General features: G+C 32.7%; 1 protein-coding gene across 1 annotated transcript in view; it reads left to right on the forward strand.

Moving 5' to 3' along the window:
• The window catches only part of LOC143252865 (lachesin-like), a 148,441-nt gene that overhangs the window by 87,851 nt on the left and 36,140 nt on the right, over positions 1-24,450 (forward strand). Inside the window, exons 2-3 of the mRNA XM_076505698.1 lie at positions 2,897-3,003; positions 10,719-10,926. Coding sequence (XP_076361813.1) covers positions 2,897-3,003; positions 10,719-10,926 — 315 coding nt within the window. The remainder of the gene's footprint in view (positions 1-2,896; positions 3,004-10,718; positions 10,927-24,450) is intronic.

The raw sequence follows: 24,450 nt of genomic DNA on the forward strand, positions 1-24,450 counted from the left end.
TGTCCTACATTCTCATAATATTTTTCATTTCCCCCTTAGTGGCTCAGTTGAAAGTTTGAAGACTTATAATGCTAAACACTGGATTACCATTCCAGTAGTGAGCACACCATAAATAGTCCACTGTTTACATTTGTGCTTAAGAACAAACACACATATAAGTCCTTATATTTGGGCCTGGCATGGCCAAATTGTTTAAGGCGTTTGACTCGTAATCTGAGGGTTCAAATCTCCGTCGCACCAAACATGCTCGCTCTTTCAGCCGTTGGACCATTATAATGTGATGGTCAATCCCACTATTCATTGGTAGAAGAGTAGCCCAAGAGTTAGCGATGGATGGTTGATGACTGGCTGCCTTCCCTCTAGTCTTACAATGTTAAATTAGGGACAGGTAGCGCAGATAGCCCTCGAATAGTTTTGCGCGAAATTAAAAAAAAAACAAAGAAAAACCTTATATTTGAGAAATCCACTTTCAGTGATAAAAGTTACCATTTCGTGGACTGTCAATTAGAAAATGTCTAAACGCTCAACCGGTTGTGAAATTTTATATTTAGACTTTGATTGAATTGCAAATGGTAGATTTCAAAAATATTCTTAATACACAAATCTCATTTAAAACAGGATTGATCTTGGTATTTAATCCAAATAAATAAGAATTTTTTGTCAAAGAAAGAATGTTGATTATTTGTAAGTTTAAAAATTTATTAATAACTCAAAAACACTCAGCATTTGCTATCTTTAATATTTAGAGGTTAATCTAAGCGGCATATCACAAAATGTATATCTTTTACAATAATAATTTTGGATTTAGAAAATATGTATGTAGTATTATACAAGTTTTCAATATGTATATGGTATTACATAAGTTGTCGATATTCAAATAGGGAAAATTTAACGATCGTGTTTAATCTTTTTTGCATAAAGTTTACTCACTGTAATAAAAGTCGTTACATATTATAAGACTACAGTTTCTCGAACATCAAATAATGGAAATGTTCGAACACTTATTCATAATCTTCTTTTTAGCTTTTAAATCTGCTGTATTATTGGCGGTAAACTTTGTCACAAAAATCCCGCTTGATGTGTTCAGTGGTTGAAAATATTTGTTATTTTTGAAAGATACGAAGGGTTGGAACAGGGAATGAAAAGGAGCAAACAAACAAAAACGCGATCAATCATTATGACTTATATCTTCTGACCTACATAGAGAAGTATCAGGTTATTTTTATTGTTTTTTTTCTTATTCACGTATGAATTGTTTTTCACTTTTGTCACTTGAATAATAGGTGTTACTAAAGAGAATACTAAAACTGGTAACTTCATTTTTACGTACTCTACAATGTGCTTTTGATTCTACCCCCAATTGAAAATGTCAAATCGTAAATTTAAACTATACAAGTATATGACAAATATCAAGTATGGTGTAAAATCCTGTGACGGAGTAACAGATAACATAAACTGAAAGAAAAATGTTTTGAAATGTCACCTCTTCTGGTGGGAAAGTTTACAGACTAACAACGTTAAAATATGGTTTTTCCCTCACCTTAGACACAGCAGATATTCCAATGTGGCTATGTTCCAAACAAGTAAAATGCCACAGTTTTGAGTGAGTCGAGAGTCTGATCTGCGCTTAAGCTTGCTATCTGTGTGAGGTGAAAGGAAACACAATACTTAAGTGCGATTGAAATGTTGAGTTAAGGCATATGATATAAGTTATCGATAAATAATAGCTTGTTTCACAAAGTGAAGTCTTGAAATAAAGCATCGACGAAAACGTTTCTATTTTAATTGGAATAAAATAGCTAAAAATTTACAACAATGTTTTGTTAGTAATGCTGTACAACATCATTGTTTAACTTGTTTATGTTTTGTAAATGCTGTCTTCAGGCTTACTGGGCTAATTTGGTCAGTGCAAAGCAATCAAAATTTTCTATACTTATTTCACGCATAGATTTTCTGAGCTCAATTAAATTTAAAACAATCATAGAGTGAAATTTATAGTTTATGTGAACTTGTGTAGTTACTCTTTAGAAGATGGTACTATTAATTGTAGAACACTTTCAAATAGTGTCAAGTGATGAAAGAGATAAAAGCTTTGTATACGATGGTTTATTTTCGCTAGTTGATGCATAATAGTAAACCTTTCACCTAATATTCAGAAACACCAATATTTCCAAAAAAATTATGACTTGACAGAATCGAAGTAAGTGAAGAAAATGATTAATTTTTTTACATTTTTTCTTAAAGAACCGCCTTTATTATCTTACGCTCTCTGACCAATCATATATGGTATACGTTCGGAAAGTTCTATCCAGCTTCCACTCAGGTTTAATCCACTCATGTCGTTAGGTTTTGTGTTGTACCTTATTTATTACTTTAAGGTGATGTTGTAGCAACTCTGACATTCAGTGCACACCATAATTATACGTAAAATATAAAGTTTGTAAGAATTATTTGATTCATAATGACAGACACAGAACCTACCATTCAGCACTTTCTGATAAAAAAGAGGTTAGAAGAACATATTGTGTTTCATGGATTACAGCTGACAGTTTTCATAAAGAAGCTTTACAATGTAAACAATATATAACACGTATTTAGTGGGATAAAGCTTTCTGCGTTTTTTGACCAAAGAAAATAAGCTATATACTATTTTTAATGAGAAACGAAGACCGTTAATATTATTTTCTTAAAGTCAAATTAACCCGGAGATTTACTTCAAACATTTATCTGACATTGCTTATCAATTTCATAGCTGAATGATTTTTCCATTTAATATAACCGATACTTAACCTTTGTCCTTGGATAATACTGATATTATAGTAACATAAAAATAATTCACGACTCAGTGCTGTTTATATGTAAAAAATAGTCGTGATCTTTTCTTGATATCTTTCAGACTTTGATCCGGAACCTGAATTTACGGAGCCAATTCCGAATGTTACAGTAACCGTAGGACGTGATGCAGCCATTCCATGCGTGGTAGAGAAGTTGGGATCTTACAGGGTAAAGTAATTAATTACGTATGTCAGTCTCCTAAAGCATCAGATGAGGAACAGGACTACAACATCTTAGCAGAAGCACTATCTTAGAAAAGTACAACTACTTGTCGATCAGATGTTACCTCACTTTGCTTCTTCTATTCTTTATTCACTGTATGTCTCTTCCCCGTCTAAAGAGCAACAATCAACATTTCTTTTCTCCACTGTTCATAACAAAGTGTTTCTTTTTTGTAATCCAGGAAAATTTCTTTCTTTTTTTCTTGTTTCAGTTTATGTATTTTGTTTCCTTTGCTCTCTTTTCTCTTTTCTCTGACACCTAAAAAACAAATCAAACACAAGTATTACTTTATTTGTTGTGTGGTTTAGGCGCTTACGTTAACTTGCTATCGAATGATTTAATAAAAGAGAAGTGGATTTATAAAGATCCTAAGAAACCATGCCAGCACTATTGTTTATCTCATAGCACAACATTTGTTTACAAATGCTGGACAATATTACACACTATGACTTATATTATACAAAATGGTCAAATATCGTGTCTTCTTAAAAATCTAAACACCATTTCTTACTAACCATACAGCGCTGTAATGTATTATGACTTAACACATGGTTGACTGTTTTGCTGAACAAAAGTGGAAAAGTCGATTGTGACTATGGATTAGCGTGTTCAGACTGTGAACCTTTGGAATATGCTAGAAAAGTGATAATCAAATCACAATGCTCAGTCATGTAGCCCTTTGCCTACCTTGTAAAAACGTATTTAAAAATTACGGTAAAATACTGGCAACTAAAATTTTTTAAATGTAATTTGTGGAATACTCAGACCTGATAGAACAAAAAGTAAGCCATTTCCAAATTCAGGTCTTAAAACTAAATCAGCAGGAAAAAAAGTTTCCCGATGCAGGCTAGTGTTATTCATATTAAATTTTCACTAATGTAGTTTTGTTTTGAATTTAGCGCAAAGCTACACGAGGGCTACAGTATCTGCGCTAGCCGTCCCTGATTTAGCAGCGTAAGACAAGAGGGAAGGCAGCTAGTCATCACTACCCACCGCCAACTCTTGGGCTACTTTTTTACCAACGAATAGTGGAATTGACCGTTACTTTATAACGCTCTCGCGGCTGAATGTGCGAGCATGTTTGGTGTGACGAGGATTCGAACCTGCAACCTTCGGATTACGAGCCGAGTGCCTTAACCACCTGGTTATGCCGGACCACTAATATAGAAACACCAGTTTGCCACAAAAAATTGTCAGTTTATACATATAATATTTCTTTTCTTAAACAACACTATTAAATCATACCTAAAATCTTCTTAATTCAATATAAGAAAGTACTGAAAAACACAGGTACTAAACCTCTAATGACTGTATTTCTTTTTTTAAGAACAATACAAATGTACATGATAATGTAACATATATCATTATTAGATATAAAAAATTGCAATAAACTAGTACCATTGTACAAATTCCACTATTACAAAACATTTTGTGCGATATTCCAAGTTAAAGATGTAATACATAGCATATAAGCATACATATGTAGTTCAATAGTTATGATTGGCGATTCTTATATTATTGCGTCATGCTACTAGAACGTTTTGAGTTTTTCTTGTTATTTTAATTTACCATTATTGCTTAATAATACCTAGTAGTCTGTATAATGTTTTTGACCTCTGTGTGGGTATAAACACACGTCGAAACTGTTGTTGAATAAGTTTGATCTATATTCCTTGGTTGTGAGTTTGGCCAGAAAGGGTGTATAGTAATGATTTTAAAAGTGAAATTATCGCATATTGTATTGCAATAACAGAGCAGAAAAGAAATAATTTGTTTTGTTAGCTGTATTCTAATGTAATTGAACCAATCTATCTATACTTGGACGAGAAAGATATATAGTTACTTAAAGCTCTTGATACGACTATGGTAACTGACATTGTGAAAAACATTAATATATATACATTTAATTTTTTTTCTATATTATTTTCAAACAAGTGAACTTGTTTTGATTGTTTATTATTGAAATATATTGCCCATAAATCATAGACACCTATTGTAAGTCCCTAGTGACACAGTGATATGTCTGCGTACTTACAATGCCAGAAACTGGATTTCGATACTCATATTGAGCAGAGTACAGATACTCCATTGTTTAGTTTTGTGCTTAACCACAAACAAAGCTGCTGTAAAAAATCCTGCACATGCATAAAATTGGATACAAGTCGAATAAAATTTAGTCTTAAAACTTATATCACGCTATTATCCAAATATATTAAATCTCATTGCCTCATTGCCTTGCTTAGTTGCATTCGATGGTATGCATGCGTTGGTATAAAGAGGTTATACGTTTTTAACAGTAATAAGAGACAATGATATCTATACCAAGAATATTATGTCGAAGAATTGCCTTTTAAATAAACTGAATTGGTTTATACTATAGATTTGCACAAAACTTCTAGTTCTCCTGTGAGTCAAAAGGTAAGTTAATGAGCTTATAACACTGTATTCCGAGGTTCGATTTTCAGAGTGCAGACAACCCATTCTCTAGCTTTACGTTAAAAATAAACAAATAAAAATGTTAAAACAAGTAGACAAAAATTGTAAAACAAATTTACAAATAAAATTAAAACACAATTTATAATAAGAACATACTAGGATAAGAAAAGACATGATAAATAGAAATAAGATAGACATATAATTTATATTCATCTCTTTAAAGGTCTTATATAATTATTAGGGATTTTATTTTGGCTTACCTTAATGTGAAAGATCACGAATTAGCAGAGTTGTTTTCTGAAAGTGTGTCAAAAACTTTTAAATTATATCCGTCACTTTGTACATTTTTTTGGACAGGAATTTCATTAATATTTATAATAAAATCTTCCTTAAGTGATAAAATAAGCTTTTTAATGCCCAATTCAACGTATTGAACACAGTAATATCGTCACAGGTAAAAGGATAACTAAGTCAGAGCCTAGGAAGTTTAGGTAGTTTAAATGTTAATTAAATATTAGTTTTCAAACTCAGTTCTTAAATACAAGTTGTTGGTTCTCAGTTCCATCAATATAATGTGATTGATCATTTTATTTTTGGTTTGATTTAACAGTGAAAAGCTCGATCTAGCACATTTTCATATAATAATTACTTATTGGTAATATTATTGCACTCTACATGAAATTGTATTTGTTTATTTGTTTTTGTTAAGTGCAAGGTTACTTAATGTTCTATCTGGAAGGCATGTCAACCTGCGTTGTAGCTTTATAAGACCGCAGGTTTACCACTGAGTCATCTAGAACCCGTAGAAATGTTAAAATTTGTTTTTACAATCCTTTCTAATTTGTAGACATTCACTTACAGATTTAAAATAATTATTTACATTTATGGTAGTTAATCGTAAAGAAGAAGTTAGTCAGGGAGATAGAAGGAATGATATATTACTAAATGTATTTTATGGGAAACATCAATAACCTAAAAATCCGCATTCCAAGCTCCAAACAATAACTGGTTTGTTTGGAAAGAAAGTTAAAGATATTATCTCATAATGTGGTGTAGAAACAGGGTTAGGTACGTTGTTTGAATTAGATTTTGACTATCAAATGAGCAAATAAAGTGATAATCACAGACGATACAAAGTTGTGGTGGGTCTGCATGTATCAGGACTACATTTTGACATCGTTTAGAATTTCATGGGTAGTGTGATGCTATCAACAATTGGTCACTTTCAGGAAAGATATGTAACTACTTTTTCGACTTAAACAAGTCAATACACTCACATGACAAGTATGTATTCAAGTCGAAGTTAGAGAATTTTACAAACGCGAATTTTCTTTGTACATAATGGTATTAGAAGACAAATGAATAATGCTCTATTCAGAGTATCAGTATTATACAGATGTGATAACAAAGTTCTCATCTTGTAGCAAGTGAAATCTACGAACACAAATGTCCGTGTGCTACGTAACAATAATAACAAATTTGCGTCTGGAAAAGCGATAGATGTCATATGTAAACAAGCTATTTCTATAACATATTTGTTTAACCGTCGCCAACAGCTGAAGAATTAAGCCTAATATTTATACTAAATCAGGAAAGAGCGTACTTTAGACATGATAGTTTTATAACGGAGCCTTTATCAAGAGTACGGTTGTCAGATATAGTAACAACGGACGTCGTGACATATATTGTAATGACATGGTGAAGCTCCAAAATTGTTTTAATATAACGTGCTGAATCTAAAAGCAAAAAAAAAAGCGGAGTAAGTGTTGTTCAACCCATAACTTTTTCTAAGCATTAAATGTTATGAAAACATTTTCAATGAAAGAAGTTCTGTGTCAGAGTGTCAGAGAATTTTTGAAAGCATTATGGAATATATGTTTAGGATTTATTTTAAAACTTATTTCATTACTTCGTAATGTACCATGAAAATTGAAAAAAATCAATATATATGTTTACACCTTAGATTATTTAATTTGAAACGACCAGTAGAAGATTCCTATAATGGGTAATTTATTGATGCAGAAGGCTTTACCAAAGTATTTACTTACAAATATATCTAAAATAATACAGCCAAGAATCGTGTAATCAGATTTACTGTTAATATTTGTTTTTCATACAACTGTCGAAATATATCAGTCAGTTAAGGCTATATGTCGATTTGCCAGTTGCCGATCCTCATTCAAAGATAACTGGAGCATTATTCCGTAAATTATTATGGAAAGATCATGCCTTAAAAAGATTTGAAGGGAAACATGTAAGACACCTTTTGCGTGATTCACTCTTTAAAATTCTCATATTTTGCGCGGGAAGTGTGACACGTGTTACATGTGGCAGTTGTCACGGGATGTTTAGTTTAAAATATTATAGTAAAATTTCTTGTAACGGAAATTGTCGCTACTTTTCATTTTTTTGAGAGTTATGTCATTAGTTAATCTGAATATGTATAATCTGGAAGGAAAGAGCTGATCTGATATAATAATATTGAATTAGGATCTGACAAGACAAAACGTTTTGATTGTATTTTTTATTTTCGTGATTGTATGATTTATTTTTGGAGGACGTAGCTGAGTTTGGATCAATTACAAAATAACATACAGATATCCATCAGAATGGTTTTATTTGCTTTACTTCTCAATTGTTTTATGTGTCTAAAGGAAGATTAAATACGAAAAGTAATTCTGTTACAAGGAATTTGAGGTGAACTGGATTAAAGTCCTAGCCCCTCGAGATAGTCCAAATACTGTTGACGTTCATTGAAGCTTTCCCGTCTGTGAAACGTTCATGCTATTTATCACCTTTGGTACTTTGCTCGATACTTCCCCTACCCTTTGCTCTACCAATTTTTTTTTCTATCCTGTTTCATTTGTGAGAAACCAAATCTTCTATTACGTTCACGAAGGAAGAGGAACCAGTTTCTCACTTAAACTCCTTGTACTGGATGTTAACCTTACATAAGATAGTGCAACGTTCCAAAGATTCATCAGATTCGAAAAAAATCATAGATCATTTTAATAATGATCAGGTACAAAAATCATCCAAGAAATATGTAATATTAGGATTATTTTGCTATCAAACGTTTACATTTTTTTATTAAAATTTAATTAGTTTTTTGAGCGTTGTTTAGAGTACGAAAGTAAATATGATTTTCCTCACATTTCTATTCAACAAAGATCCCCTTACGTGTGTACTTAAAACTACTTAGGTAATGCTTTTGTTTGTGAATAATTATCAAACTTTTAATTATAAGCATCGCTATTTCAGGTGGAGAATATTAAAAACCCTTGTTTTATCGAGTGACATTTAAGCTGTTTTATAAAGTATTCCAATGATTTAACTAAAATTTCTTTATTTTTCTCAAGAGTCAAGTAAAAATTATGTATTTATGCGCGAGGTGAGCTCGTTAAGTGTATTGCAATTTATAATACAGGCTCCATTACTTGGGCAGACTTTATTTCCAGGAATGTAATACATGACGTCCAGAAATAGAAAGCTTTCTTTCCTGTAAGTGAATCTGATAAAGGTCAGGCGCAGCCATACCCTAAAGTTCAATTTTTAGTGGACACATTCCTTAACAATTAGGTGCACCTCATGTACAGACGTGGATTTGTTTACGTATTTTATTTTGGTATACCAAGCCAGGTTTAATTCTCTAAGATAAGTAAATAGATAACTCACGAGGATAACTTACCTTTTCTTTTTGAAGAATTATTTTTATTGAACTAAATGTTCTATTTAAATTTTACATTTAACTTCAACTATAATTTAACAGGTAGATTAGAGTAATTCAAAATAAACTTTTCTTAGAAGAAAATGACTTGTTCGATCAAAGCCATATTAAGTTATCTGGTGCGTCCACCGAGGGGAATCGAACTTCAAATTTTAGCATTGTAATTCCGTTAACGTGCCACTATCCCACTGAGAGATGTTCTAGCTTGGATTTCACATTTATACTTTTCCAATTATAACTTGAAGTTGTATTTTCATGTGATAATTTAACTTAACTTACAAGAAGAACACACAGAACTGATAACATGTTTTAAATAAAATCCTCATAGTTAATCATATCAGATCAACATATACCACTGAACAATTGGACTTTATTGTTTTTCGAACTGTATTTTATTGTGTTAGTATCGTTTTTGCGCGAACAAACATTTTTGTGTCTACCAAACAATGGGTTTTGAGTTTTTACCTATACGGTTCCAGTTTTCGATCGGAGAAGTCATTATATTCCATATTTTAGTATTCTCTGAACCTTCAGTTAGCAGGCCTAACTGGATGTTCTGTGAAAAAAAACACACACACAAAATAACGTTTCACAGTCAATACAACTTTAAACTGCAAACGTGCGTCATTCAGCGGAGATATAAATTTTGTACCGATCGAAAATTTAAATTTCGTTCTTTTTCCTGTTTCTTTTTTTTTATATTCTGAATATTTTGTTCTACTTGAAACAAAATAAAGGAATCCACTTCCAGAGAAATGGTGCTGTTCTTTTCACTGGCCTTAAGAGTTCATTCCTTATCACTTCATAAATAACCTTATTTTGTGTCTCCTTGAAATACTTTAACAAAATTGTTCAAGTTATAAAACTCTTTACGACGAAGTTACATTTTTAACATAATGTTTCGAAATATGACCCTTGAGCAAGCTTGACCAACAAACTTTTCATATGTCTTACCAGCTTTTTCATCTTATATTTCAGAGAAAAAACAACAACTAAAATATTATCCGTGTGTTCATTTTTGGACAATTTTTCACTATAAAAGCTTACTTGTGTTCCAAGGAATACTATCAAAAACCACGTGACCACGTATAACAAAGATACTACATCACTGCCAGCTCTTTTCAGTTTAAACATTTTAACTTGTCTAACATATCTTTAATCTGTGTTATACTGTTGGTCGTTGAAGTTGTTTTACTTTTCCTGCAATAAGGTAGACTATTTATTTCTATATCTTATAACTGCTGTCTATAATATTCTATGCACAACATAACTGATTTTGTCTTTTGTGATATTTCCATAGCAGCGATTGTATGATTTCTATATCTAATTAATAAGTATTAATTAATTAATAAGTATCTATTAAAAAACAAACTATTGTTTACTCCTCTATCATCTTTATTAGATTTAATTTTATAGCAACGAAATTATTTATTTTTTAAACAACTTATTTATAAGCAATTTTTTTAACGAATCCGACTTTTCAAATGGTTTTCGATAGATTGCATGGTTGAGGGTTGAAAGCAAAACCATCCTAACAATTCATCAAAATGTCATCACGAGAAACTATAGAGTTGATCTTAATCATAACGACAAAAAAAGATGGATCCTTCAAATAAGAAACGTCCAAGAATCAGACCGAGGTTTCTACATGTGCCAGATAAACACTGTTCCCATGAAAAGTCAGATAGGATACTTGGATGTAGTTGGTGAGTAAACTCTTAGTTGCTGTTAATAGTCAGTAATAAAACTAGAACGTGAACTGCATATAGACTATTAATATTCTGGAATATTTATAATAATAATAATACTCAGTTTTTATCTGTCCTAAAAATTTCATGCGTACACGCACGCACTTATTTCAACAGGTGTAACTACACTTTAGTAGACGTTTGTACAACTATATATTAAAAGCTTATCAAAGTTTTTAAATTAGTTTAATATTAGGCTGTATAATAACATTAGAAGTGTATGTGTTGATAATATTAAGTACTGTCAAGTTTAGCCCCAACTGAACTAAATGAAAAAAAGGTACACAAGTTACAGTATTAACTTTTCTTTTTATCAAATATAGGCCGTATTTAATAAAGGCTTAACTAACGGTAGACCGAAGACAAGTGGACATATAAATTTCAGTGCTTAATCTAACAGACCAGCTTGCAACCACTTTATCAAGCAACATATATAAATGAGAGATTTCTATAGGTATATATATGTAGTTCAGCGGAGCGTACATCGAAGTGCTATAAGAGTGAGAACCAAACACCATTATTCGGACAATCAAATGATGCATAGAAGATTGTATTAAAATATTCAACACGACGCATCAGGAAAACAAATCAAATTTACGCATAGATAAAACTGTGTTTTTAACTGTTCAAAAATTCTTTAAAGTGATTTTCCGTGGCTGTAGATAACGGATAAAGCCACTGCTTCTGTCTTTTGATTGTATCAGGTCATCCCATAAGTAATGTCCGAAAATTTAATACAGAAAGTGCGTCATCATTTCTGTCTTTGCAGAAGGCTTTAATGACTAAAATACGCAGTAAGACGTGTATAAAAATGTTTATACAAATAAAAGAAACTACCCAACTCCCTTTTTTCCAGATAATTAATCAAACAAACCCGTATGAAGATAGATGTGTCTGAGGAGCACATTAGACATATAATGCTTTATGAGTTTAAAAAGACCAATAGTGTAGCAGAAACTACACAAAACATTTAAGCTGTTTATGGTGCGGTGTCTCTCAGTAAAAGGAAATGTTGAAGGTAATTTCAGAAGTTCAGATCAGGTGACTACAAGTTAAGTGATGCGCCACGTTCAGGTCGTCCTGTTGAGTTTAATGATTACTTGTTGCTGGCTGCATTTGATAAAGATTGTGCTGTAACAGTTGGAAAACTAGCACAGAAACTTAATTCAACCCATTCAACAGTTCACCGTCATTTGCAACAACTTGGAAAATGATTTGACAGAAGTTAACCTTAAAGCAAGAGTGGACATTTGCAATTCTCTGCACTCTCGTGAATGTAACTCACCTTTTTTGGACAGGTTAGTAAATGGAGATAAATATGTACATTTTATAAAAATGTTAAGCGCCTCAGACAATGGCTCAGTGCAGGTAGACTGGCTAAAGCACAGCCCAAAATGAACCTCCACCCAAGGAAGGTCTTGTTAAACGTTTGGTGGGATATTGTTGGTTTGATATACTTTTGAGTTGCTGCCACTCAACGTAATGATTACATCAGGCTTCTATTATCAACAGTTAAAGCGCTTGAATGTTGTATTGAAAGAAAAGATACCTGCTTTGATCAATCGTAAAGGTGTTGTGTTACACCAAAATAATGCACGGCTCCATACAGCAGGGATCACATCTGCAAAGATTGAAGAGCTAGGCTGGGAAAAGTTCCGCATCCTCCTTATTCTCCAGACCTTGTCCCATCTGATTATCATCTATTCCGAAGTTTGCAGAATGAAATCTTGATGGAAAGGATCTTGGATCACATGAAGGTGTCAAAACTACCCTCTCTACATTCTTTTCCTCCAACCCCCAAGGATTTTATAGAAGTGGCATTCAGAAGCTTGTGGATCTTTGGCAGAAAGTAATTAATAATAATGGAATATACATTACTGATTAAGTAACATTAAAAGTGTTTGAAATCCTTTCTATTTTTCTGAACCTGAAATCTGACATTATTTAAGGGATGACCTGATAAATAAAATTAACTAAAATTCAGTTATTTGCATTCGTAGATTACTTCATCCCGTGAAAAACTCTTAACTCCAAGTTGATAAATTAACCTTACATAGAAAGGAAGTAATTGTATTAACACAAGAACAAATCCTTCTTCAAATGTGTCAAAACCTTTAGATGTAACGTACGATCGATAAAAGTACAAAGTTTACATTTTGAATTATTTAGAGTTCATAATAGAAAGAAAAATAAAATTTAATTCTTAATTGCATATCTGTTCTGTCAAGGCAATTTCGTTTCACATAATGGTTTTTGGTTTGTTTTGAATTTCGTGTAAAGCTACACGAGGGCTATCTGCGCTAGCCATCCCTAATTTATCAGTTTGATACCTAAGAGAAGGCAGCTAGTCATCACCACCGCCAACTTTTGGGCTATTCTTTTACCAACGAATAGTAGGATTGATCGTCACTTTATACCGCTCCCACGGCTGATAGGACGAGAATGTTTAGAGTTACAGAGATTTGAACCCGCAATCCTCAAATTATGAGTCGAGTGCCTTAACTACCTGGTCATGCCGGGCCTTCTCATAACGATATCATTTGATTATTAAAAATAACAATATTTAGGTCATTTTAACTCTTTAGAACTTAACGTCGTTGAATCAAATTAACGCGTTCAATAACGTACACATTGTTTGTTTGTACAGTTTATGTTTTTTGTCATAGTTTCTATTGTTGGCCAAATTCTTCTGGATTATTCAGTCCAAAGAATAATGGAAACTATATTTCGATGATGGTAAATACTGCATTGTACATAACACAACAAGCTCAACATAACATGTATTTCTCAGTTTGACAGCATTAAGTGTATCTGATTTCATCTTCATAATAATAGTCATATCTGTTACAAATCCTTATGATTCTATCTATGCTTTTCATATGGGAAAGTTGTTTTGAGTATTGAGCTTTGTAGATGTGGAGACACAGCGCTGTCCCCCCAGGTATTGATTTGTTTTGAATTTCGCGCAAAGCTAAACGAGGGCTATCAGCGGTAGCCGTCTCTAATTTATCAGTGTAAGACTAGAGTACTTTGTACTCGATAACATCCGAAAAGAAAAAGAGTATAGATAAACGTATGACACTAGCCCCATCCCAGCCGAACTAAGCAAAGTGCAGCGTCTTGTAACAAGTCGGTGGCAGGAGCCGTTCGCATGTTACAAGCAAAAATATGCAAAATAATCAAGGATCACTGTCTGAAAACAAGGCCTACAGGATAAGGGTTCGTCCAGACATACCTTAAGCTCAATCGTCACATACTTTAAATGAGGTGTGAATGAAATAGGTAATCATATTATTACATAGATGATATGTGATCAAGTCGCCGTGTACAGTCTTGGCTAAAATGTTTGCACACTGTTCTATACTGATGTAATCGCCTACATGCATGGAGTAGTTATTAAGATAAATGAATAGCAGCGGGGATGGTTGCGTATAATCAAACAAACATGTACCAGTTATTATTATTATTGTCTGTATAAGTTTTTTTGAGGATTTGTACGTAAACACACACATATACAACTATTTTGTATAAAAGTGTGTAATTCTGGTATTATAATTTTCGATATAGATCAGTGCTTGTTCTGACAATATCTCTATACTTGGTATTGATTTATACTTCGTGATCCACGGAAGTTATAAAGCTTCATACTGTTCAACTGTCCAGAAATGGTATGAAGCAAAAGGACATTACTAGAACAGTAGGGTATTCCAGAGTACTGTATCCAGAATCCTGAAACATTATCAGACTATAGGAAACGTTGTTCCAGAAAGTTTACTGGTAGCCACTGACAACCTATTAGCCGAATTTATCAGGTTCACAAGTCAAGATCGAATGAATGAAGTATTGCAACACGTTACAAAAGAAATGTCATGATCACATTCATTCTAGGGTATCCAGAAGAACAGTGACTAAGAGACTGATCAAACAATACTATTTTACAAGAAAGAGTATTTGCAAGCCGATACTAACCAGAATTCACCCCGACCATAATGTTACTTGGGCCAGACATTATGCTAACTTGCAGTTAGAATACTCACAATAAATCCTCTTTTCATATTATTCTCTTTTTTCTAGCTTGTTGAACCTGATGGTAGGATTTGTGTTCATTGTTTGCTTAGAGAACAGACAGGGAAGACTGCCTCTTCCACATGGAAAACACAGGAGGTAATGCAGTGCATATTTGGTCAGCTATTCATCATGGTGAGAAACCTGCTCTTCACATAATCTAGGAGAGTGTTAGTGGCGCTGCTTGTAGGCATCATATGAATACGATATTTCTGCCATATGCTTGGAAAAGATTTGGCGATAACGTTTTGTTCCAGGATAACAATACTAATGCGCACAATGCGTGTATTGTACAGAATTATCTCGACCAGGAAGCCGTTACAAGATTTTTATGGCTAACAAAGTCTCCTGATTGTAATTCTATCAAGAACTATTGGGTAGAACCGAGCCAGAAAATTGCTAACCGTGGCCCTCGAACAGCTACCGTAGCTAAGTTATAGCTTGTGACAAGTTGGCATAAAATAGCATTAGATTATTAGGAATAATCTCATCGACAATATGCCACATCGTCTTCCAGAGGTTATTAGGGTACAAGGAAAACCAACCATGTCCTGAATGTTTAATATGAAGTTATATAATGTTACAAACGCTGTTTATAGTAATTTGATGTGTTTTGGTAAGGTTTTGTTGTGATAAGTAAAACGCTGAATTGCACATCTTTCTGTAGATGTCTGATAAAATTGTTTGTTGTTCTAATTCACAGTGGTCGTAGAATCTGCCTCGTTATATAAATTACGTATGTAGACATTTAACATATCATGCATTTCGCAGTTTGACAGCACTAAGTGTATTTGATTCCATTTTTATAATAATTATCATATCTGTTACACAATATGTAAATATTTTGTCCATGGCTGTAGTCCTACGGATTGCTGTACGATCTGACTGTCGTTCTCGCACATCAGATGGTTTGTGGAAAACATGTAGAAAGAAGTTGTTTAAAATTGAAACCGTGCGTCAAGGATATGGCCAAGATGAACGATCATTAGATAAAAAATGATCGGACATGATAACATGGACTAGAATGACATGATGAGACTACAAAGTATTTTAATATAATAATGAACACAACTTGTGTGTCTGTGTGTTTTAAAGAAAAGGAAAGGTTCTCCATACAAGTGATTAATAAAGAATTCCAGACAAACCAAACATAATTGGGAGAGTAAAAAACATAAAATGTTTATAGTTTATAACATGATGCATTAAACGTTTCATTTATTTGTTTTATATGCTTTTATGTTAATCAGAAACAGTGCCTGCTTGTTGACTCTTCCTTTTTTGTTTTCTATCTTTATAATAAGTGTGACATTGAGAACGCATTCTTAGATAGCTTAGGTACTTTTAAAACATTTTCCAATGAGATAAGTGGTATTCTTAGCTACGAACATTGTAAAGAAAGAAAATGTCTCATTATATTAGACATTTGTTATTAAAAATTGAAAACTGAAACGAGGCTGAAATTGAACTTATAACTGTATTTTCTGGACAGATAGTTAACTAATTAAGATTTCTCTAAGTATCAATTTTTACTTATTACTTTTTGATAAATTAATTTGTTTAAATATATCAGCTACCCCTATTCTTTTGTAGAGTTTAACTTATTGTCCATTTAATTGGATACCAGTCAATTTATAGATTAGATACGCTATATTCAAAGTATGGTAGCTTGGTTGGGTAGTAAAGTAATTGCATAGTAAACAGTTACGAGCTTGAATCTTTTCCTGGTATCATAGCTATACACTATCTAAGAACTACGTTTTGATGTTTTATTTCTAATAAATTGGCATTTAATTTAAAACATATCATTAATCATTATTACTAAATTATCAGTATTAGCTTTGCTAATATGTACTTCGTTTGGTTCATTTTATTAGTTAGGTTATACCTCTGTCTACGTATGGGTCATTGGATGGTTTAATTAAGGATACACATGGTGTTTCTCATATTGTAGATTGTATTTTAAAAGTCGGAATTTTGATAATTGGATTATAGTTTCTGTGACCAAATTTATAGAATTGCCATAAATAATAGCACGTGTGCTTCAGTTGATATAACAGTCCTTTTCCGTCTATAAACTCCCACAGAAAAGTCAGAATTCACTAAGGTAACAACCTATACATAAAAGGACACGAGAAACGATAAAAAAATTGAGTAGACTTCACCATTCGGTACATGGAACGTCTGTGAGGTCCATCTTTGAATATGGTGACAATCGCTCTTTTGTAACTGGTAGTTCCGTTTCTAAGCAGAGTACACAGATGATTTTCTTGTTTAAGCTAGCGCTTCCAAGGTCAAACAATTCAGTACATGTGTTATCAATGTCATTGTGACATAAGAAAGTACGGTTAGCAAATCTCACAAGATAAAGTCTTTCAACATTGCTTTATTTATGAACATTTTTATTAGATACTTGTCGAAATCTAAATGTTGTATATACAACTGGAATATTAATATGGAATTAATAAAAAGTGTTATAACATAGAACACAATACTAAATAAATTAATGCAACTGAAATACATTTTCTTTTAATGTTTTGGAGCGATCCTCACTAAGTCTTTTGATTTGCATTATATACTTTCAACTCATTCGCAGTATTCAGTTCAAGAAATGTAACTTACATTTTACAGTTTTTCCATCTTTCATAGTTCATACATGTCAGCAATAATTTATTAAGAACCAAACAGAGAAATACAACCGAAAAAGAGCTCCATTAGGATCTTTGTGCAACCATTAATACCAAGACTAAAGAATTCATTTACTAACAAAGAAGCATCTCTTGAGATGTTCATTTAAAATAGAGAAAGAAGCAGGGGAAACTATATGTACTGCTTACTTTTATTCAGTGCAAAACAAAGCTCACCAGTTGTTTTAAAATAAAGTAATGGCTGTGTGGCCTTAATAAGGTGTTATTCAATTCTAATACCTGTGTTCTCAGAAATGTTAAGCATTTTTTCTGGTGATGCATTGAATACTGACATTGTTGTTCCTACTTTATTTGTGACATCCTTTGAGAATGTTAACCTTAATAAGAACACTGCACCAAATTAGTCCTAGTTTCTGTGTGAAGAAATCTAACTTTATCATCAAAGCCTGGTTTAATCCAAAATTTTCTCGTTAACCTTTTTTAATGACTTCTTTACATAACTGTCAAACACGATAGTTGCCCACAGAACCCGTTAAAATTGGGTAGTTTTCCTTAATCGAATGTCGAAAATGTTTCATTTTTCTACTTTAGACGTAGTGTACCTAAGAAATAAAGCCTATAGTTGCCGAGTTTGTCTTTGTTTTTTGCCGTTGTGATGGTAGTTGTTATCAGACTTGGTTGATTTAGTATGATGGTCATAATAATCAAATCACGTGCTGGATTGCAGAGACAGTACTTCAGAATGTTCTTAACAGTCTCTCCATTGTTATGTGTAGGATTTTGTCAGCTGCAAATTAGGATTTTCTTCTGATGCTGTAATTGTTTTATGTTTTTCCACTTGGGTTATTTCCATCAGAAACAAATATTGGGCATATTACATTCGTAATGGTATTCGAAAACGTCTTTGTCTTCTTATTGAAACGTTCGTCTCTAAACTACATATAAGCCTCCTTTGAATGTTATCTAGATAAAAGCAGTATTTCAGCTACCTCTCTTGGGACACATTGCTTGCTTATGAAATTGTGTAGTTCCATTTGACTGGATGTAATATATGGGCTCCACTTACCTTTCATTAATAGGAACACAGAGGAAACATGCGATGCAATAGCATGTGCCAAACTCCCAGATAACTTATGGTAAATGGATGTCTCATGATATCCAGTTCTGTCAGACTCTGTTAATTATCGGAATATATTACTGATTGTAAGAATTCCACGATAAGCAAGTTTCCGATCATTAACATCTTTTTGTTTTCCAGCTTGTCCACCTATACTTCGAACCAAAACTTTTTTTTAGATGTCTGAATAGCTTCTCTCAGCTTCATATCAGTATAAACTGCATAAAATGATTTGTTTTACTGTCAGACAACAAAATTGTTACTTAAAAATTTTGATATACATCTACATGTCGTGCAAGTGGGTTTTTCATGTTTTCAAGATACGAAGGTGCATAGTGAAAATATGTAATGTTGTCAAATTCTTTTAATTAACGTAGGGATGAGGTTCTGTTACCCTTTCAATCAGCAGCTACTAAATTTTTGAGTTTCTGAAATAACTTAATGAATCAATCTGTACTTTCAGAATTTGTCTGACAGGGTATTCTAATAATCTTGTAATTTTCAAAGAGGTCATTAATCACAAGTAAAATGTTATTTTTTCATGTCTTCAAATATCTTATATCCTTATCTGTGGGAGATACTTGAGCTTTTGTGCATTTAAAAGTACTACGTAATATTTGTCAGTAGAGGTGATTTTCCAGAAAGCATCACGTTTCATTTTTGTGTGACTTTTGACAAGAGGATAAATTTTTTGAATGACCTCGCACAGTGACCACCTTTCACAATTGATTTTACAGCTACAACATTAAATGTACGGCATTCCACCAAAGTATTTTGAGCACAATTCCCATACAGGTATTTTCCAATAAGGTATATGAAATCTTCAGTGCAAGTAAAAATTTCCAACGTTGGAACAATATGTGTAAGTTCTGATGGGTTACATATTATTATATTTCCGATTAGCTGGAACCTTTACTCACAAAATACAGTTAGCATTCTCTGGTTCAGTTGAGAGAAAACAATTTAAATGTTATTAAAAGTTTTAGAAACCAATGCATGATATTTAACAGGTTTTGAAACCAAACTACTGGCAGGTAGTATCAGTGGCGTTTTTGATCTTGATAATAAAGTACAACATCCAGGTAAGAGTGGGTGTGGCTGATGAGCTTTGATCTGTGATTCCATTATTCAAACTCTGAATTTCATTGTAGCGAAACATTGTGCCCAAACTTATAATGGAGACATCAACTCAGAACTTTACAAGTAGAGAAAATTTAGTAGGTATTCATTCGTAATTTCGACTTTTCTGGACTGCAGCTCAATCATTAAATATGCTCTACTTCTGGAAACATCATTTTCAAAACTGCTTGGCTTTGCTGAAACTTCACTTGAAATAGAACACTCACTGCGTCAGGTGAAACTGATTACTGAACAGTTTTATGGTCTATAGTGTAAAGTTTACTTTTCTGAAGAGAGCAGTTAAAGGAGTTTCCCCATAAGTACTGCTGTGGACAGTGTATACTGTCTGTTTTCTTCTGAAATATAAATTATAAACACTAATAACTTGTTCATTATAGTAATCAATTCTTTGGTTATGGGTTTACTGTATATTGTAAGGCCACTCATGGTATGAAGTAATTTTCTTCCGGCTATTATGAAATGAATAATGTATGATCTGAAATAATATTCGAACATTTACGGTTAAGTTGATTTCATAAAAAAAAAGGTTTTAGATGTCCCCCTTTGAAATTCTTCACTTTCGTTCTCTGACACATCTTCTGGTTGATCATGCTAGTGTTCCTCGTACATTACACTTACACAGAGTAGCAATTGGGTTCTTGACCACGCTGACCTCAATTCTTCAGAATTACAAAAAAATTTATTCTAGTCCAACATCTACTTTCTTAAAGAAATACCCTCATTCTTGACTACTGTTTTAGTAGCACCTACTTTTCTGATGTGCTTAATGATTTTATTCTATGTTAGCTCAGCAGAAGTCACATTTTTGTACTCCGAATAATTTAAACGTATCCCACTTTTGTAAATGTATCTTATCTTTCTTATTATGTCACTGCTCGTCAAATCATGTATGAGATCTTTTACATCTGAAAGTGAAAACTGTCACCGTCTTCCAGTGTATGTTCCACAATTTATTTTGCTTTCTGAAAAGATGCATCCTTAAGACAGGGTGGTTTTCGTTATTTTTTGTAAAATCCATTTAAGAGTGTTGTCATATTTCTTTACGTACTTTTAGACGCATACTGTGTGACAAAATACATTTACTCCAAAAACTTCATATTTTGATTCCAGGTCCAAAACTCGTGAGAAAACATAATTCTAGAGATAAATATCAGATACCAAATATTTTAAAACACTTTGTGTTTTACAGATTCGGATCTGATCACTTATTTTCTTATGCATGAGTTTGCTAGTCGTAAATAACACAAGGGAGATATGCCAAAGATTTACAGTCATGTGAAAAAGTTAGGACACCCTATAAAGCCCTGAGTATTTTTGTAACATTTTTTGATATATATATATTTAATTTCAATTTCAACAAAACTGAGAGATTATAGAAATATAACTAAACAATTAAAACCGAAGAAAAGACTTTTCAAGATCTTCTGTAGATGTAATTCTACAAAAACGCATATTCTAAATGAGGAAAAAGTTAAGACACCCCCACATTTATTCCCACTTAAAATGGCTCAACTCACACACATGATTAGAAGATCGTTACTGAGCATTTTGAATGAGGTTTGCCCTATTTAAACCTTTGACATTTAGTTTGGTGTGTTCCTGACTGTTGAAGTGAGAGTGAGCACCATAGTGAGAGCAAAAGAGCTGTCTGAGGCCTTTAGAAAGAAAATTGTAGCGGCATATGAGTCTGGTAAGAGATTTAAAAAGATCCCAAAAGATTTTGAAATCAGCCATTCCACTGTCCGGAAAATAGTCAACATGTGGAGGGCTTTTAAAACAACTGCCAACATGCCCAGGTCTGGTTGTCCAAGCAAGTTCACCCCGAGAGCAGACCGCAAGATGCTATAAGAGGTCTCCAAATACCCTAACATGTCATCACGGGACCGACACCAGGCTCTGGCTACTGTTGATGTGAAAGTGCATTCCTCTACAATCAGAAAAAGAGTGCACAAATTTAACTTGCATGGGAGGTGTGCAAGGAAAAAACCTTTGCTCTCTAAGAGAAACATCAATATTGGTTAAATATTTCTCAGGTGCGGAAGAGATCTAAAAAATAACTAGGGGCGGTCAGCAACTTTTGCTTCTCTTTTAATTTCTGTTTCTTTCAAGGTCATTGGCTACCCATTATACAAGCAAGCGTAAATAGCTGTACGATATGGGAAGGGGAAGTACTTAAAATAGTTATTAATTGTTCAATCATTAGAGCAGGCTTACACTCGAGTATAAAAATATCAACGTATACAATAGAGAATAAATCACATTAAGCATTAACAAGAAAAACAGTGTACCAACGTGAAAAGACTTACAACAATCTAATTCGTATAGTCTAAACAATAAAAAAGTGCCAGGGAATGAGATAAGAAACAAAACGGAGGTTTCTTCCAGTACTTGAGTTTTTTCGTGTTTTTTTCTTTAGAACTAGAAACTCTTGGTGCTAAGTTGAACATTCTCTTGTTTGTTGTCCAATGAGGTTGGGGTAGAAAGAGGATTACATGCCAACAAGATTGGTTATTTGAACATGACGCGTGCCGAACTAGTAGATTAAAGCCCAGTCACTATGTTCCTTAAAGATCTATACTACGTTCTATATAATTGATTATTGTAAGCTGTTCTATTTCTGGGATGTGGTTTCTTAGTATACATTTACTTAATCACATGCTTACAACGTACATGTCTTATGTTTTTTACTTTCTCGTGAGAAAACGTCGAAAATGAATTTATTGATGTTTAACTTTTAACTCTTATGTATATTTTATGTATATTACTCCCAAGTGAGTAACAACTTGGAGCGAATGTATGATGTAGAAAAAAAAGTGTTTATTTGGTTCAGAACTTATTTCTTAACATTATCGTTTTGCATTAACAAATAAATTCTTACCTCGGCTTACCTAGAAAAAAGTTTAGTCGTACAATTCACGAGTGAATGTATAAGGAAAGTTTTTTAGGTTTACAACTGTTACAAAAATTAAGTTTGGGCTTGCTAGTAAAATAAAAAAATGTAACAACGACACATTAGTTAAGTTTGGACTACTCGCAATGTCAAAAAAGATATTGTTCAAGATTTTACTGGAAGAGAATAAACGTCTGGTGCACGTTTCAGTAACTACTGGCGTGTATTCACAAGATTTAGCGACTCGTGCAATGAATCTTCAGGAGACGGAAGTTAATCACGGTTGGATATCTGTCTGTTGTCCATAGTTCAAAATTAAAATAATGTAAAGTGTGTAACAATGCTACTCTGTAATTCATCAAGAATTCTCTAAACATTTTAGTCCCCGAAACCATTCGTAAATCCACTTCAAATCTTTCTCTTTAATGAAACTTCAAAAATTCACTAAATATTTAGAGTTGCTCTTTTTTTTTCCATTTTGTAAATTATGTTAGTAGAAATAAATATATTTTTTAGTTTAAAACTAAAAACGTTTGACTCGAAAACTAAAATCAATTCTAAAATAAGACCAGATTAAACATATTACGGGTTTATATCATTTGAAGTCCTATGTAGTTTTTAACAAGTATGTTTCAGAGTTATGAAATATCGTATTCAAAATCTTGAAATACATTTGATCCGTTACTGCGAAAAAGAGCTCTCTCACTTTGAGACCAAGGATGTGTTATAAAAGTAACGATCTAATCACATTATTCAATCAGTCAAGAGTTGGTGGTGTTTGGTTTTAACTATCTGAGTTTCCTTTAGTTTTTCAATACAAAATTGGAGACGGCTTGCGTAGATAGTTTTTTCTACCTTTGAGTGGAATTCTGAAATAACAAAGAAGAAATGAAACAGACATAAACACAAGGCATTTAGAAACGAGGATAAAGTGGCATTGAAAAACAGTTCATTCAGCATAAAACTGCAGAGAATAAACAAACAACAGTTCATTTCTCAATGTAGACAAACATCTGACAGAATTCAGTCACTAAACAGAGACTAACCATTAACCTGTCAATAGCTCAACTTACTATTAGCAGGATTGATTGCACAGGTTCATTTGGTTTATAAATGCAAGCCACTCAGAAACTAGCATATGATAGTGGAAAAATAATTTTGTTCAGTGCAAATCAACAGAGTTTAACATTAAAGCTAACCGTAACTAAGATATAAAACATAATCATAATAAAACAATACTACAAATCAAATAAAACAATATTAACTGATACGAGTAAAACGATCAAACTGAAACATTACAGTGTTTGAGAACCAAATGGGTAACGTAAAATTAAGCTTGAAAAGTAAATAACATGGTGATATGAAAACTAAAAAAAATTATATCTAAGAAAATATATGCATATTTTTACTCTTCTAATGTATGCCTGAAAGCTTTGCATGAAATGACAGTTGATGTATTGCCGGAAAGTTTCACTATGCTAATCTCCACGAATATCTTGTTAGGTATTATTCAGCATCAGAGAGAAACAAAGGTAGTTACACCACGACATTGAGAATTTTGAGAATAATGATATCCAATTATCTTTCTTTTTTAAATGGTTTTAGGAATCTGATGAAGTTGTTTG

This window comes from Tachypleus tridentatus, chromosome 1 (genome assembly GCF_004210375.1).
Source record: "Tachypleus tridentatus isolate NWPU-2018 chromosome 1, ASM421037v1, whole genome shotgun sequence".
Lineage (NCBI taxonomy): Eukaryota > Metazoa > Arthropoda > Merostomata > Xiphosura > Limulidae > Tachypleus > Tachypleus tridentatus.